Source organism: Phascolarctos cinereus, unplaced genomic scaffold (genome assembly GCF_003287225.1).
Source record: "Phascolarctos cinereus isolate Bilbo 61053 unplaced genomic scaffold, phaCin_HiC Scaffold_7;HRSCAF=346, whole genome shotgun sequence".
In the NCBI taxonomy this organism is placed as follows: Eukaryota; Metazoa; Chordata; class Mammalia; order Diprotodontia; family Phascolarctidae; genus Phascolarctos; species Phascolarctos cinereus.
The window spans coordinates 33,556,344-33,574,346 of NW_027556180.1; the positions used below are offsets into that span (position 1 = coordinate 33,556,344).

Consider the following 18,003-nt stretch of genomic DNA (forward strand, 5'->3'; position numbering starts at 1 on the left):
GAAAGAACAAATAATTTTTAAAAATAAAACATGTTTTTATGAAACAGGAAAAAAACCCCCACAAATAGAGCCTGTAGCATTGAAGCAATGTGCAAAACTTTAAAAATCTAAATAAAACTTCTTTAAAAAGAAAAAACAAATAGTGTCTAAAAATGACCAGTGGAGAACCCTCCTCATAAAAATTCCTCCAAGTTTTCAAGTTGATCTTACAGCTTTTAGTGTGTACATGATCACTAATTGTCATCATTCCAAGAATTATGTAACTTTAAGCAAATCACTTGAAAAAAAATCTCTGTGCTTCAGTTTCCTCATTCGTGAAACAGACCAGGTGATCTTTATGGTCTTTTCAATTCTAATTTTACAAGCCTATGAATTTCATTCCAGCAAGAGTTGTTGTGTGTATGTTGGGGTGTGTGCGGATTTAGAATAAGCCCAGCTTTCTCAGCCTAGTTAAAGTCCATAGTCTGTAGAAGATTGGCAACGCATACATTTTTAATCATCTAGTCTTAGTAAAATAAGAAAACTTCTGTGGGAGGCCTACTGTCTGAATCTGATCACTCAATCCCCCAGGGGAGTCTTCTTCACAATTCTAAAAGATGTGATTTTCAGAAGCTCTTGAGAAACGTGCTATCTTTTAAAGATATTTCTTACATTAGCAGCAAAAATCATGAAAAATGGGTATAACCCACAGCATGACTCTAACTTCGGTCTTTGAATCACAGTTTAAAAAACAAAGAACAGTTTTTATAAGGGGTGGCTTTTTATACGGGGCCAAAGTTAAAATTCCAAGTTTCTACAAAGCAAATCTTTGGTGGAACAGCAACAGCTTATATTTATGTCCAGTAATGCCCTGGGAAGAGCAGGAATGGGGAGGAACCGTGAAGGAATGGGCAAAGATCAACATCTGTCTGATAGATGTGTATCTGAAAGAGATACATATATGCGTGTATCTTTTATTTATTGTCACTCTTCTTTCCAATGAGAAATGCTTGTGGCCTCTGGCTCATCAAATGCAATAAAAATAAATGGATAATATTGCCTGTATCTATTATCCCAAGCTTCTATCCCACATCACTTTTGCAGTGGTCCTGACCTGTGACAGGGAGCTAGCTGTCACAAGTGAAGAAAGGGAAGGATATCTATTCCTTATCACTAGGGGAATACCATTTCTGCTCCTCAGATGTGTAAGCAGTGCCTTTATGCTTTCTTAGGTAAGTCCCCAGGTGGCTATGGGTATGGCCCACAGATAACAGAGGCTCATGGCTGCCACAGTAACCTGGAAGACAGTTCCACTGGACAGGATGGACTGTTAAAAGAAACTTTTCCAGAATGTTTTCTTTTGTGCTCAGGAGTGCTCCCTGGGACAGAGGAAAATATTGCAGGGAGAGAAGACGAATAAGATAGATTGTGCCCTTTGTGCCCAGAAGGGAATTTACCATCATCTTCTCCCATGCATCTAAGTCAGGATAATCCCAAATCACTAAGTGACAAAAATTTGAAAGTTCTGCAATGAGTGGATGCAGAAACTTTGGTCTGTAACTATTTAAACTCGCATGTATGCATTCATCAAAAACACCATGACAATTTCTCATGAGACTTGGATCTGCTGTGGTCAATTTCCTGACATTGTGCGCATTAATGGCCTGTGAACATGGCCCAGAAGAGGCTAGGGAAAGGGAACAGACTGAAATGACAGTGTATCACCTTGGAGAATGGCAAACTCACAAAAAAATCAACCAAACGCCTAAAGCATCAGAATGTTCCCAATCAAAAAATCTCAGTCACATCATAAATGGATGAGTTAAGAAGTTTTGAAACTAGATTTTAATTGCTCTCAGGGATTTTTGCCATAACTTTAGCCTGGTAGTAAATGTGCCCTGTTACCTGCTCACACATTATACATGTAAACGTCTTCTTGTAGGTCATTTATACTTACATATTAAAAATAATATTTCAGTGGATTGGGCCTTTTCCATTTATTATCTATAGAAAGTTCATTCTCAAATGAAATACATTTACCCCCAAATCCCTCTTCACCCCCCACCCCCAACCCACAGAGATTGCATGTACTCTAATGCCACATGAAAACAAAAATTCTTAACTATGTACAAAATCCAGTGTAAATCATACCAACACATTAGTAATTTTTTCTCTACTAACTGTGGTTAAAAGTCAACTTTAAAGAAAGAGTATAATCCCAAAGGATTAGTGGATTATCCAAGCTTGGCAGGAATGAAGCCTGTGTCCCTACCAGAAAGACCATCTGTGCAAAAGAGGAACAAAGGCATTTAATGAGTAGGGATGGGATGGAAGAGTGTATTTTAGACCTTTAAGTAATCAACTGATTTATAAATAAGTTACTTGCAAAAGGGAACCAGATTTACATAAAATTCATTAGAGGGGACTGTCAAGTTTTCCTTCATAAAAGGTCTTCTGGTATAAAGAGCCACTTCCAGAGGAAGATTATGCTTTCCCAGAATCCTTTGGTAGTTTGGGACCTTGGCAGCCATCTGGGTGGAACAGAAGGCTGGTTAGTCCAGTTTGGGAAACAGATTCATATCTCCTCTACTGATAGAGATTAGTCAAGCTCAACAAAATTCATTACTTGGCCTCTCCCGGGAAAGAAACACCATAGCCTGGTGATCACCTGGGGGAAGTCAGAAAGTGCTTAGCAATCCCTAGTGGTTGCAATTGGTCAAGAGGGGCTCACGTGCCCTCTCTGGGATGCATACTTCATAGGTTTTGCTTCAGCCACTTGATATAGCTGTCCCTAGTCCGAATTCCCACTGAAAAATTGGTGGGCCAGGAAGTGAAAATCATGCAGCCATGGAAGGCATCCTCAAAGTGGTCATGCGTCACCTCCACACCAGCATTCTCCAAGCGCTTGACATACATGATGCCATCATCCCTGAGGACATCATGTTCACAGGTCAAGATATAGGTCTTTGGCAAGTTCTGAAGGACTTCCTGGTCAGCGATCAGCGGGGCTGAACGCGCGTCCAGGAGCTGGGGGAGCTCTTGGACAATCTGAGCATTGCCCACTGTCTGCATGACGGGTTTGTAATCCTTGGTGATGGATGCAGGCAAGAGGGAAAGCCAGTTGAGCCGGGCCCGCAGAGTGGCTGCCTGCTCCACATCCAAGGCAGTGTGGTTGTTGACCACCATAGCCTGGACAAACTCCTGGCTCCCTCTTAAATAGTCGATCCAGTATCTGACCATGACGTGACGTGGCAGGATTGGGGAGTTCACATTCTGCTGGTAGGATGGGGTATTGAAGTCAAGAGCTTGGAGGACTGGGTAGATCAAAGCTTGGAGCTTGATTTTATTCCTGAAGGTGTCGTCTTTGCTAAACTGCGAGGGAAGAACAGAATGGTATTTTGTCTAACATCACTCACGTACATCATACCCTGATGATAATTTAAAATATAATTAAATATAATATAATATAATTTAAATATAATTTTAAAAGAAGTGCCTTGCAGAGGTGGGGGACTATGGGTACAGAATACTAAAGAGACTGACAGGTTCGCTTGATGAATTTGCTGAACTGCCTTTCCCCCCTCTTCCTTTTCCATATTCACCCTCACGAAGCATGAAAAAAGGAAGAGGAGGGGAAAGGTAATAAAGCAGAAAATTGTTCAGTACAATTCAATGTACTTACAGAGTCAGAGGATCCTAGTTCAAATCATGCTTCTTCAAATACTACCTAAGCATCCTTGGCCAAGACACTTAAATTTTGCTCATCTGTAAAATTAAGGGGATGGAACAGATAGCAACTGAAGTCCCTTCCAGCTCTGTAGCTATGATCTTTTTTTTAAATGTTCTAGTAGAAGACTTACAAGTGGCAATGTGCTAGAATTGGCTCATATTGGCTCGTGAGAGCCACTCATTAAATCTTCAGTGCAAGCACTCACACCCCAGAGACTGGCAAAAGCTACAAATGAGGCTTTGACTGATTGTTTTGCTGACTGTCTAGACTTAAGAAAGTGATGGAGAAAATATTAATAATGCAGCCTGACCTGAAAAGTATGGCGGGCATAATAGTTTCTCCCAGAGAGCCAGTTGTTAAAGATTTACAGCACACCCTTGCTTACAGGGTGGAGAAAGAAATAGACAGAAATGGAGACTGTGCGAAAACAAGATAGCCATAAGAATGTACATTTTTGAAAGACAGAAAAGGTAAAGGTGTTAGCCTGAATTGGACACTAAAACCCATTACATTTTAATAATATAAACATTTTACTTTGCTAAAAGCAATTTGCTTCAACAAAGTGGGGTAAGGGAAGGGAATAAGCTCTTACACACGAGGCTAAGCACTTTACAAATTTTATCTCATTTGTTCCTCACAACAACCCTATGAGGTAGTGACTGTAATTATCCCCATTTTACTGTTGAGAAAAGTGAAGCAGCTACAGGTTAAATGACTTGCCCAAGGTCACACAGTAAAAGCCTAAGTACACATTTGAACTCAGATCTTCCTGACTCCAGGCCCAGAACCCTATCTAGTTATTGTGAGGATCCATAAAGCATTGTATAAACCTTAAAGCATTATATAAATGTCTATTACTTGATAGAAATAATAATTTATTGTAATTTATTGCTAACATTTATATGCCACGTTAATGTTTGCAAAGCACTTTACAAATATTATCCCACTTTATCCTTATAACAATTCTTTAAGTGAGGTGAGCGCTATTTTTGTTGTTGTTCAGTCATTTCAGGCATGTCCAACTTTTCATGACCCCATTTGGGTGATCAAAGTGGTTTGCCAATCACTTCTCCACCTCATTTTACAGATGAGCAAACTAAGGCAAGCAGGTTTAAGTGACTTGCCCAGGGTCATACAGCTATTCAGTGTCTGAGCCCAGATTTGAACTCAGGAAGATGAGTTTTCCTAACTCCAGGCCCAGAGCTCTATCCACTGTGCCACCTAGCTGCCCACATATAAAGAAACTGAAGCAGACAGTTAAGTGACTTGGCCAGGATTATACAGCTAGTAAGAGTCTGAGACGGGATTTTAACTCAGCTCTTCCTGGTTCTCAGGTCAGCACTCTATTAGCTGTGCCACATAGCTATCTCTATTTAGAATTTCCTTTTTTAATTTCTTTTATTTTGGAGGCAATGGGGGTTGAGTGACTTGCCCAGGGTCACACAGCTAGCTAGTGAGTATCTGAGTCTTCATTTGAAATCAGGTGCTCCTGACTCCAGGGCTGGTGCTCTGACCACTGCACCACCTAGCTGCCCCAGACTGTTCTTTTTTTTTTTTTTAAACAAAGAAGTCATGGAATCTTAGACTTGGAGCTGGAGGTCATCTAGTTTGACCTCATTTTACAGATGAGGACATTAAGGCCCATAGGATAACTTGCCTAAGGGAATATAGAGAGTAAAAATCTGTGGTGGGATCTGACTACAGAGCTAGTGCTCCTGGGTTTGATCCACAGGGCCTCTTAAAAGAGTCTTTCTTCTAAAACTACTCTCTAGGTCATGGAGACAGCACCTTGGACAGATCCTTCCAACCCCACCAACTCCCAAGGAACCTGCTGTTGCCATGAAAGCCACAAAACAGAAGAGCAGAGCAAAATAAAAAAGCAGACGTTCCCTCTTGGCCACATTACCTGCTGACCCAGAGCTGCGGCCAAATTTCCGCCGGCACTGTCTCCAGAAATGGCTATTCTGGCTGGGTCGACAGAATACTTCTCCAGGACCTGAGGCTGCAGGAAGTACTTGGCAGCCCGTTCTAGATCGTAGAGTTGTTCAGGAAAATGAACCTGTGGGACCAGCCTGTATCTGTGGAGACAAAAGACCTATATATTTAAAGATCCTGGCAGCTCTGCTCCTGAAAGTGACTGACGTGCAGAGAGATGACAGGGAAGGCTCATTCTGAAACCAGTCGACGGCCAACTGGAGATGGGAAAGTTTGTAATCCAAAAAAAACTGCTTTGCTTGGTGAGAGGCTGCCTTCTCTTCTAGATACACTCACACACAACTTCCCCGACCTTTTCTAGAAATGACAATAATCTTTCCACCTAGAAACTTACATGGCCCATGCCCATCCTACTGGGGCTTCACTGACCAATTTCCACCATTTCCCTGCTTTTACTTTCAGCGATGGCAAACCAGACAGCCTCCACAAGACCCCTACTTTTCCCTATAAAACCCATAGCCCTGGCTGAAATTATTCAGAGGCTTTTGCCCAGCCTACATCATTAAGCTCCTCCGCTTGGATTGTCCAGGTATTACCCTTTCCAGGACTGATTTGAAGACACTGCCTGCTGCCCTCACATATATATTAATCTGCTTCTCAAGTCTTCCTTTGCGTAAATTCAAAGCGCCATAAGAAAGACCTAAGCTTTTAAGTTAGGGGTTCTTAAACTGGGATTCATGAACTTGTTTTTTAAATATGTTGATAACTATTTTAATAGAATTGGTCTCCTTTGTAATCTTATATATTTTATTTTATGCATTTAAAAGCATCATTCTGAGAAAGAGGTCCATAGGTTTCACCAGCCTGCAAAAGGAGTACATGATGCAAAAAATAAAGAGGTAAACTCCTGCTTTAACCATTTCCTGGCCAATCTGATTCATTTGGGAAATGTCCTCCAAATCTAGGATGATAATGAGTTATGACAAAAAGCATAAAACCATACAACTCCTTTTTCAGTACATCCAAACTTTGGGATCACAGATTGAAATCTGGAAGGGACAGACTTCGGAGATCATTTAGTCCTCTCCTCATTTTGTAGGCCAAGGAAACTGATACCCACAGATGGGAAGAGAGCTGCCCAATGGTCACACAGACAGGAAGACTTCCATTATTCATTAATGCATTATTCATTAATACATTAAGGCATTAATAAGTTGTTGGAATTAATTTTCAGAAACCAGTATTTATTTAGAGAATTTCTTGATTAAGTAATTTCTTAGCCATACTGACAACTTCATGCATTCTGAAACTATCAGAGAAAATAGTTGAATCACTCTGTTGTGTTTAGCCATTATTAGATCTTTTGGAAGTGATTTTTTTTATTAGAAAGCCTAATGACCTCGAATTACCATTGTTATTTTTCATAATTTCCTCTAACTAAATGTATCATATTTTAGTCTATCTAAATCGATCTCTGTTCTGTCCTGATCCTTAACCCAGAAAATCAGCAATTTCACTCTCAGACCAACTCATCAAGCTCAAGACACAACTGTCATACTGGTAAGTGGGATAAGAGAATCAGGATTCAAATCCATTTAGAGGGAGACTAACATTCCAGTAGCATTTTACCTTGGAGGTACTGATAAAATGTCACAGCTGGGAAGGACCTTACACATCATGAAATTCCGTTCCTTTCACTCTATAGACAAAGATGCTGGCACCATCCCCATAAATTTCACTGACTTGAAAAAACTACAAACTTGGGGGCAATAATGATAGGAAATCTGAGTCTTAGAAGAATTTTTAGATTGGAGAGAAAGCCCCACAAAACTTTTATTTTACCAAAGAAAAATTATAAATGGAAACTCACAGAGGTTGACTGACTCTACCAAGACCACACACACACACACACACACATATCCTCATGCATTACATCAGGGCTAAAATCCCAGAGATCTTCTGGTTACCAAAACAACCCAATCATTTCCACAATGATTATGAAAAATCATTATCCTCCATCCCTAGATCCAACATGCAAATCAGATATTTGCACTATGGATGTGCAACTAGAACACAATATGTGGAACTAGATGTAGATGTGGATGTGGAACTAGAACACAATCAAAGAAAACAAGCAATTGTTTGCTTAAGGGAATGGATAAAGGAAACAACATGGATGTGGCCACCTTTGAACTAGGGTGTTTTGGGAGAGAAAAGTCCAAAAGGAAACCCTTCCAATGACTGTTTTTCAAGTGTCCTGACCTTCTTTTTCTCTAGGTTTTTAGTGGCCACTTAACACTCATTAAAATACAATTAGGCACTCAGGGCTAAAGGAGTACTGATCCAGCCCAACTCATACTTGAATAGGAATGTCTTCTACACCATTCCTGACAACTGGTCATCCAGCCTTAGCTTGGAAACTGCCAATGCGAAGGGGATGAGGGTGGGATGTGGCCACTAGCTTTAGCCATGGCTGTTCCATTTGGGATCACTCTAAAAGCTGGGAAGTTTTCCCAACATCAAGCAACAAACTGCTTCTCAGGGTGTTTTAAACTGAAACATAAAACACTCAACACTAGATCTGGTGTCAGAGGACCTGGGTTCAAATCTCAATAATACCACTCATTTGACCATGGATAATTCTTTTAAATGTCTCTGGGACTCAGTTTCCTCATCTGTAAGATGAGGATAATAATAGCCTGTACTTCACGGAGTTGAAATAATATATGTGAAGCACTTTGTAAACCTCAAAGTCAGTCAACAAGTACTTACTAAGCACCTACTATGTGCCAGGCACTGTGTTAAGTGCTAGGGATACAAAGAAAGACAAAAACCAGTTCCTGTTCTCCAGCAGCTCACAGGGGAAGACAACACGCAAACAACTGTGGAAAGCACTTTATAAATGCTAGCTATTATTATCACATGAGTAGCAGGTGTTTGGGACGCCCTCACCCCCTTTTCACTTTCACTGGTGACCAATGTAACCTTCATCAAAATACACTCAGTTCAAATGGGAGGCAAGCAGTGTGAAATGGTGCATCACAGCCACTAGGTGGCGCCATTGTACACGATGTATTAGATTTGCCCCCAGTCCTTTGAAAGGCACGGAGCACTTCAGTGGTGAGGTCTCAGTCCTCCATCTGATAACCCGAAATAACCACCCAAGTCACCTCTAGGAAATAAATGCTTGTTGGATCATCAGAAATATTTATCAATAACTTTTTGTCTCCTGACTTAAACCCCCATGTTTCTCTCCTCCAGGAATGGCAAACCCAATCATCCTAAGGCTAAATGTTCTGGAAATAGGTCCAGTGGTTTTAAATTGTGGATGACAGAGGAATGAGAAGAAACAAAAGAACCCATTTACTTTCTCCGATTCCCTTCAACTCTTAATTACAGTCCAGGTTTCCTGAGAAAGGCCAACTTTAACTGGGAACAGTTTTGAAATCTAAGAAGCTTCCCGAGCTGTGTAGGGTCCACATCCTTCCCTTCTCATACCTTCTTTCAAACTCTACCCTTAGAGAGTTTACTAAGTGACAGGGCCTGTTCATTATCTTTCTGCTTAGGTGGTAGATGGGGGGAGCCAGTGAAACCAGGCACTTCTCAATTCCCAGGGACTGAAGAGAACCAAGTATCCAAAAGTGTCAGAAATGACTGGAGAGATAAGGCAACCTCATGTTGACAGTTGTAAGGAAGGATCTGAAGGCTGAGATGCCCAACAAGAAAATAACATGGAGACAGTATCAAAACAGAGCAGTCAAAGTGGCTGTTTTGTAATCTGTCCTGAGGGCTGTGCTCCTACAGGCAGCCAGGAGGATTCTGCCAGGCCATCCTCTAGAAATAAAGCTACAATCTGCTACAAGAAGTCACAGTTTGAGAGCTGGAAGGTACCCAACTGGCCATCTACTCCAGTCCCCACATTTTACGGAGTAGGCTAGTGAGGCCAAGAGAAGGGAAATAATTTTCCCAAGGTCACAAGGGCACCATGAATCCAGAAATTAACTGGCTCTCTGGACAGGGGATGAGGAAAAGACTTATTTGGAAATCAAGGTAATGGAAAAAACACAAATTATTGATAAAAACTGAAAATAAAGCTACTGTGAGAAGAGAGAAACAATCCTGCTGTTCTAGTCTGCCTTTAACTATTGGGCATGCTTCCTTCCAAACAAGAAAAATAATGTCTAAAACTAATGCAAAATCCTCAGCCACATCTCCAGCCCACCGGAGTCTGCCTCCTGCTGGCCTTCACACTTCTTCACACATTCTCTGTCCCAGTTAAAGTGGTCTGCTAGCCACTTGCTAGACATGCATTCTATTTTCTGCCTGTGCCTTTGCCTAAAAGCCAGCTATTATAATGATCATAGCTAGCATTTATATAGTACTCTGATTTACAGAAACCCTAGTGGCTTCCTTCAAATATATAAGTAGTGAGGTATGTATATGTGTGTGTATTTCTTTAAGGTTTGTACAACATTTTATAAATATTATTTCATTTTATCTTTACAACAAATGGGAAGGGAGAGGTAGATGCCATTATCCCCATTTTTACAGATGAGAACGCTGAAGTAAACAGGGTTAAGTGACTTGCCCAGGGTGACATAGCTAGTGTAAAGCTGGATTTGAACTCAGCTCTTCCTGACTCCAGGCCCAGAGCTCTAGCCACTGTGCCACCTAGCTGCCCCACTTCCAGGATGCCCCCTTCTCACTTCTGATTTACAGAAACCCTAGTAGCTTTCTTCAATCACACCTCCGATGCCACCTCCCCCATAATACCTATCCTGACTCCCCTAGTTATCAATACCATCTGCCCCTTGAGGTTACTTTGCCTAACTCTGACTACATTTTGCACTTACTTTTTTGTAGTACACTTGGATCTCCTCAGTTGAATGTAAGCCTCTTAAGGGCAGGGCCTATTTTTTTCTTCTGTCTACCTAAAGAACCTAGTATAGCGGGGCTGGCTATATTATTTCATTGGTATAGGCACCTTCTCCACAACTCATTGGCTTATCATTGCCTAAAACAGCGGTTTTCTACATCTAGTCTGAGATCCCTAGAGGGCTCCCAGATCATTTCAGGGAGTCTGCAAGGTCAAAATTATTTTAACAATAATACTAAGATATTTTAATTTCTAATATGGCAAATATCAGTAGATGTCACGTAACCCACATAAACAAAAGCTCTTTGGGGAGCATGGAGTCTTCAATAATTTTTTAGAGAATAAAAGGGCTCTTGAAACCAAAAAGTTTGAGAACCATTGGTCTAGAGCACCAAGATATTAGGTGACTTGTCCAGGGTCACATAGTCAGTTTGCATCATAGGTGGGGTCTTCCTGGCTTGCAGGCTAGGACTCTAACACAATTCCACTCCTCTTGGAAAAAGTAGGTGCTCAGTAAATATTTTCTCAATTGAATTCTGTTAAAACCAAACCTAAGGCTTAGCCAGTGAAGCAGATTTGCATGCTCATAAACAGTAATTCCTGATTCAAATTATTGTCCACTAATTCTCAAAACTCTTAATTCATTGCAGATTGAGGCACACTTTTTATTTTCTTTATTTTTCTTGGGGATTTTTTGTCTGTGTTTTCTTTCACGACATGACTAACATGGAAATATGTTTTGCATGACTGCACATGTATAACCTACATCAAATTACTTGCTCTCTTAATGAGGGGAGAAGGAAGGGAGGGAGAAAATTTGGAACTCAAAAATTTTTAAAAACAAATGTCAAAAATTGTTTATACATATAATTGGGGAAAAAATAAAAATGTTAAAAAAAACCCTATTAAGTCATTTTATTTTTTTCAATATGTGTAATGCAACAGCTGTAGGTGAAGGAACAGGGAAAAGAGATATTGCTTTAAAATATCAGAAGAAAAGAAATGTGCACAAATTACATGCTTAAAAAAAATCCAGCCCAACCCACTGGCGAATAACAGATGTGAAATGTGGCTTGACAGGGAGAGGGTGGACAATTAAAGACACTAGACATTAAATTAGGCTGCAAAGCAGAGAACAAAAAAGCTTGAGAAAGAGATGAAGATGCCTGGGATAATGAAAAGAAAACTACCGCAGCAGAATGAGACAGTTTGCCACATCGTTTCTGCAGAATAAAGAGCTGGGATTTTCTAGACTGAGGCTCATTTTAAGAAAAAGGTCAGCACCACCCCCAAGATGACCAGAGCCTGGCTGCCTCCCTCTTTTCTTTACAAAAAATTTGTTACAAAGAGGCTCAGGAAAAAGAAAAAAGGAACAAACTAATAAGTTTTCTTCAAAGTTATTTTATCTATAACCTTGTGCAAAAATAACCAGAGCCTGAATCGTGAAATGGAACTAGGGAGGTGTAGGGTTTCCTAGCCCTTGTAGGTTCGGCCCTCCCCAGCCATTCTCATGGGAATCTGAAAAGGAATTATCATAGTGTGCAATGAATTTTGCAGTTCAAAATGCCTGCAATTTCAGGATCCTTCCCCAAAATCCCAGGGTCAGTCATTTTCCATTGGACCATTCCAATTTTTGAAAGAGGGGACCTCCAATGGCTCCCCCTTGCCTTTAGACCAGCCATTCTTAAAACTGGGGTCTGTGATCTAGTTTTATTGTTTCATGAACTACATTTCTATATAATTGGTTTCCTTAGTAATCCTATATATTTGTATTTATGCACTTAAAATTATCATTCTAAGAAGGAGTCTAGGGGGGCCCCCAGACTGCCAGCACTTAACACAGGGCCTGGCACATAGCAGACCCTTAATAAATGTTGGTTGATTGATTAAAGGGGCCTAGGACACAAAATAGGTTAAGAATCCTTGGATGAGGTTAAAAATACAGTTTGGCTTTTAAAATCCTTCTGAATATGGCTCTGGATTCTTCTTTGTTTTTTAACTTCGTTTTAAATTTCCTCACATGTGAAATAAGCAAGCTCTGCTTACTAAATTCCTTTGCAGCTCTAACCCTATGATAAGAAGAGAAATGTGAAGGTGTGTAAGAAGCAACATGTTGCTTGTACTGTGGACTTCTCTTTGGGCCCTTTTTTCCTCATGACAAAAATTGTTAATACCAAATGTAATATGGCCTGCCACTCCCTTAAATAATCCTCGTAATGTCAGAATTTCAGTAACGTCTTTACCTTTCTGCTCTTAAGATATTTACTCTTGATTAGGTTGAGATGCAAGTCCCTCCACTCACAGATTTCACCTTGTAAAGGAACCTAGCTGAAGCTGGATCTCAGCTTCTAATAATCCATTAGGATTCATGGCATGAAGAGCAAAACAGCCAGAATGAAGTGAATTTCCTTGCCCAGATTGCCAAGGGCCACTAGGGTCCTGTGACCAGGCCTTGCTACCTCATATAGCTTCCTCCTCCTCTTCTCCTAAAGGTATGAGAAACTTTTGCATGAGTCTTGGAGTTGAGAGATCCATTGTGTTCTGTACTCCTGGAATTCCTTAGAGTGGCAGGTTTGCTACCATGTTATCTCAGTTAAAGACAATTTATTCCTGAATTCATAGCTCTATTTCAGGACTTGACACTCATGTAAGCTGATAGGGGGCAGTTGGACTGAATGATCTTTAAGAATCCTCCCCGCTCTAAAATGCCCCATTTATCCCATGAGAAGTACTTACTCAATTGAGATAATGACAGCATTCAGCTCCTCTGCCATAGTTGAACAGAGTTCATCGTAATAGCTAATTCCTGGAAGAGACAGAATGATTGATGTGAGATCTACCATATTTTAAGTCATCAACTGTTCTTACATCATAATAAGCATAGGTGCTTCTGGGACTGGCCTTGGACTTTTATCACCTCAACACAATCTCACGAAAATGCCAAGATTAAATCTTTTGCATAGTGCTTATTAGAACACAGTAAGTGCTTAATAAATGTTTGTTGGCTGACTAAATGTTGACCTAAATATCTGAAATGAAAGAAATCATCCCAAGCAAGATGTAAAATCCAGTGGTTCAATTCTTCTTTTAGTAGAAATAGAAGTCAGTAGGAGGAAGTCAAGTATTTCTTTTAAGAGGCTGGGAAGGAGGACAGCTTAACCAGCTACAGATCTTCACTCAGCTCCGCCCCAAGCTTTGTCCCTCACACATCTGGCCTTTGTCAGAGCCAAGGAGTCTGTTTTGGGTTTTTTGGTACACGGTTTGCTTTGTGTTCCACCTCCCACATAGTTCGACCTTCTGGCTAGCTGCCTTTGCACTGGCCGTCCACCGTGCCTGGAATGCATCTTCATCTTCATCACTCACATTTATATGGAACTCACCATGTGCTAGGACTAGGCACTATGTTAAGATGCAGACTACAAGAAGCCTTCTCTGATCCATCCCTCCCCTTCCACACTACTTTATGGTGAACTGTTTTCTACATGTTGAAATTGATTCACTTTTTTTTTGAAGGGCAATCAGGGTTAAGTGACTTGTCCAGGGTCACACAGCTAGTAAGTATCTGAAACCAGATTTGAACTCAGGTCCTCCTGACTCCAGGGCTGGCGCTGCATCATCTAGCTTCCCCTTCATTCACTTTTCATTGATTCTGTATTTATTTATGTGGATACTTATTATCTTGCCCAATAGAATGCAAACTCCTTTCAAGTAGGGATCATTTCATTCTTTGTACTTGTATTCCCAGCACCTCGAACAGTGCTTGCACAAAGTTAGAGCTCAACAAATACTTGATTACTTAGCCCCACAAATGCAAGGTCACATCCAGTCCTACTCTAGCCAAATGATCCTCATACTTAAGACCTTTTGCTCTCATTATTTCCTCCCCATTAAAACTTGCTATTTCTGCATTGTTCCCACAAAGCCCTGCTCCCTGCTAGCTAATCAAGTAAAATAACAAGTACAAATTTGATATCTCTACCAGGTAACACATACAAGGTGTATGTGTTTCTGAGACTGCCAGGGTGGTACTATGGGGAGAAGGAGAGACAGCTTTCGTTTAACCAACATGTACTTTGCACCTACTATGTATATGCTTTTGCATGACAATGGCCACGGAATAAGATGTTGTGGAGATGGATGAAGACAGTGTGGTCTTCAAGATCACACTCCTTGGGCAGCCAGCTTGTCATAAGACTTGTCTCAGCTCTGAGCCAGGCAGAAATCCAACCCCATTCAGGACAAAACCCAGCTTCTATTCACCAGAGGAAGGGACTGGAATCTTCCATTGTCTCCACCTTTTCCTTCCTGATCTAGGCAGCTATTTTAACTAAAAAAACATGTGTGTGTGTGTGTGTGTGTGTGTGTGTGTGTGTGTGTGTGTAAACACCTCGTATGTATGTATGTATGTTATAAGGGCAGCTAGATGGTGCAGTAGATAGAACACCAGCCCTAGAGTCAGGAAGATCTGAGTTCAAATCCAACCTCAGACATTTTCTAGCTGTATGACCCTGGGTAAGTCACTTAACCCTGGTTGCTTCCCCCCCACCAAAAAAAAACTAAATAAATTTTTATCACTTATACATTTCCCAATGTATCTCATCCCCATACACCTCCCACCAGAAGGCCATCGTTTATGACAAAGTTTTCTTTTAAGAGGAGAAAAAAGTTCTGCAAAACGAACATATTTTAAAAAAAAGCCTGGTAGTACATACAGTATTCCATACCCATAATCCCTTACCTCTATGAAGGAGAAGGGAAAGGCTAGCAGGCATTTTAAACTATGACAAGGGGGATGGGAAGTAAACAAGTCTCAGTAACCCAACCTCTCACCACTTCTGAATATTATTCTTTTCCTTGACTACTTAAGTAAAGGGAGAAAAGAAAAGGACAGAGGAATGAAAGCTGAGAGTTTTTGTTTGTGTATTCCCAGTACAGTATGTTATACTCTTTTCTTTTGGTGAGGGGATGGGACTGGATATCACCAGTACAGGGATTTCCCAGACCAATTCAGATCTGCAGCTGCTCTACAGCTCATCCTTCCAGGGAGATCTCCTTGTCCAGGGTCACATGTAGCCAACATGTGTCAGAAATGGGACCTGAAACCTGGACGATATGACTCCAAGGGCAGCTCTCTGTAACAATGCTGTATGAACACCAGATGCCTAATAATGAGTGTTGACTTACATAGACCACCCAACAACTTTTAATACCAGAGCAAAACAGCTGCAAATTTTTCAAAGTTCATTTGTGCTTCAAGATCGAGATTCACAAAAATCCTGTTGAGATTTTGGTAGGACAGATATCTATCTCTGTTTTATAGATGAGGAATCTGAGGGATTTGTCCAAGAGAACAGTTACAGTGGCAGAGGAGGATTTAACTAGCACTCTTCAGCTGCCTGTGATTTTCTATTCTCTATATTCTCATCTAGGCAGGGGCTGAACAGCAGAACTGAGAGACAGCCAACCTCCAGACTGAGAAGACCTGGGTTCAGGTCCTGCCTTGGACACATCCTGTAGTGGTGACTGTGAGTAAGTCCTTTAACTAACCTCTCTTGGCAACTCCCTAAGATTCCATGGTGCAACAAAGATGTTAAGTAGCATTGGTAAGGAAATTTTCCCCACCTGAGAGTACCTTATGCCAATGAAATCCCAGGTCCAGACCCCCTCCCTATTGCCTTCTATGAGCAACAGGGAGCCCCTGCAAGATTTTAAGAAAGGGAATGAGGTGGTCAGATCTAAACATTAGGGAGACCATGGCCTTGTGAGTTTCTGTGGTTTTCTGACTTCACTGTCCTCCCCCCCAACCCAGCTGCCCCTCTTCTTTTTTCTTCCAGATATAGGGACAGACATAAAAATCCAGCTGGAGAAGAACAGAGTTGGAAGTAACAGGCAGCCCCATATCTTTTTTCAGAGACTGATGCCTTTGGCCCCGAGAGAGAGAGAGAGAGAGAGAGAGAGAGAGAGAGAGAGAGAGAGAGAGAGAGAGAGAGGAAATTAAGGAGGAGGACACATACCCTGATTTTACAGAAGAAGTTAGGGAGATGAAATCATTCACAGCAGAGTGTGAGACCTGAAATCATAGGACCTCAGTTCAAATCGTACCCCTGAAAGCCCCCTTCCATCTCTGAGGGTTAGACTGCTCCCCCACCAAAGTGCTGTGAGCCCCTTGTGAGCAGGGATCCTCTCTCTGTACCTCTAAAGCCTCTGTCCTGAACAGGCATTTGGACAATGTTTGTGGAGCCATACTGAATGAAAGACAACCAGAAGCCCAGGTTAGATTGGTATGATCCCAGGTTTTTGCTGCTTAATGGACAGGTAAGTTCTTGTATAACCTGAAGTGTAACTGGGAGGTGCTTAAAATCAGTCTGCCAATACCCAATTGCCATTTTAATGTACTTACTGTAATTCGCACCTGATGCTGTGGACCTCAGGGTGCAGTCTATAGCTTAGCTTGGAGCTTAGAGTAGGTGGCGGCTCAGGGACAAGGCAGCTTTCCTAAGATCCATGGAGCAGATGGAGTCCCATGAGGCACTCCAGGAAAGGCTGTCCTAGCAGCCCTCCTCCACCCCCATGGCTACTGGGCTGAGTCTGGGGCTATAGGTCATAGATATAGAGTTGGAAGGGACCTGAGAAGCCATCTGGTCCAAGCTCTTTGCAAAAGGAAGGATAGAAAGGAATGAATCACAGACTGAAAACTAGAAGGGACTTAGAATTCAACCCCCTCATTTTACATATAAGAAAACTGAGACCCAGAGAAGCCAAGTGACTTGTCCAAGGTCACATAGATTAATTAGTGGCAGGGCCAGGATTTAAGTCCCACTGAGTCCAAATCCAGGAGTATTTCTCCTGTACCATGATACCCTCAAGGTTTAGGGCAGTTTTTTGGGGGGGAGAGGGGGTGGTCTTTGGAGGGAGGCATGGGGGTAAATGTGGTTGTTAGATTTTTGTTTATTATAATTGGTTTTATTTGGGGCAAATGGTTTTTAGATACTATCAATAGGTTCACAATTATTATGTTCAATGTATGGAAAAAACTTTGACACAGCCTATAGACTCTAGTTAAAAAACAAAAAACAAAAAACCAAAAACCCCACTCAGACTAACAAAACATCACCCTTGGACAAACTCCATCCAAAGCCATTAGGGGTTTTCCAAAACCTACTTGCACTTGCCAGGGCCCATCCTCCTCCATGGATGTAAATAACTCCACTCTTCAGTGGTTCTTTGGCCTTTGGGAAACCTTCAAAAACTCTAACTTCAACACCACCAAACTGGGTATCAGTGATCTGAACATTCGGAGAGGACCAAGCACTTTTCCTGCCGAAAGAAACGATGATGAAATTCAGGGCGATGAGATGATGGCTGAGGCCCACATACTGGATCAGATGACTCTGAAAAACAAGGCAGAAGATTAAGGAGAAGTGCTCGTGTCTACTTCATCAGAAGCTCACCAACACTGGTGCTCACTGAATCTATACTGAGC

At 41.3% G+C, this 18,003-nt stretch overlaps 1 protein-coding gene across 1 annotated transcript in view; it reads right to left on the minus strand.

The window, feature by feature from the left end:
- Window positions 1-1,801: 1,801 nt before the first annotated feature.
- NCEH1 (neutral cholesterol ester hydrolase 1) overlaps window positions 1,802-18,003 on the minus strand; it is a 50,578-nt gene continuing 34,376 nt past the window's right edge. Inside the window, exons 2-5 of the mRNA XM_020980471.2 lie at window positions 17,683-17,911; window positions 13,257-13,326; window positions 5,616-5,787; window positions 1,802-3,351 (exon numbers count right to left, since the gene is read on the minus strand). Of these exons, the coding sequence (XP_020836130.1) occupies window positions 2,734-3,351; window positions 5,616-5,787; window positions 13,257-13,326; window positions 17,683-17,911 (1,089 nt within the window). The 3' untranslated portion in view covers window positions 1,802-2,733. The remainder of the gene's footprint in view (window positions 3,352-5,615; window positions 5,788-13,256; window positions 13,327-17,682; window positions 17,912-18,003) is intronic.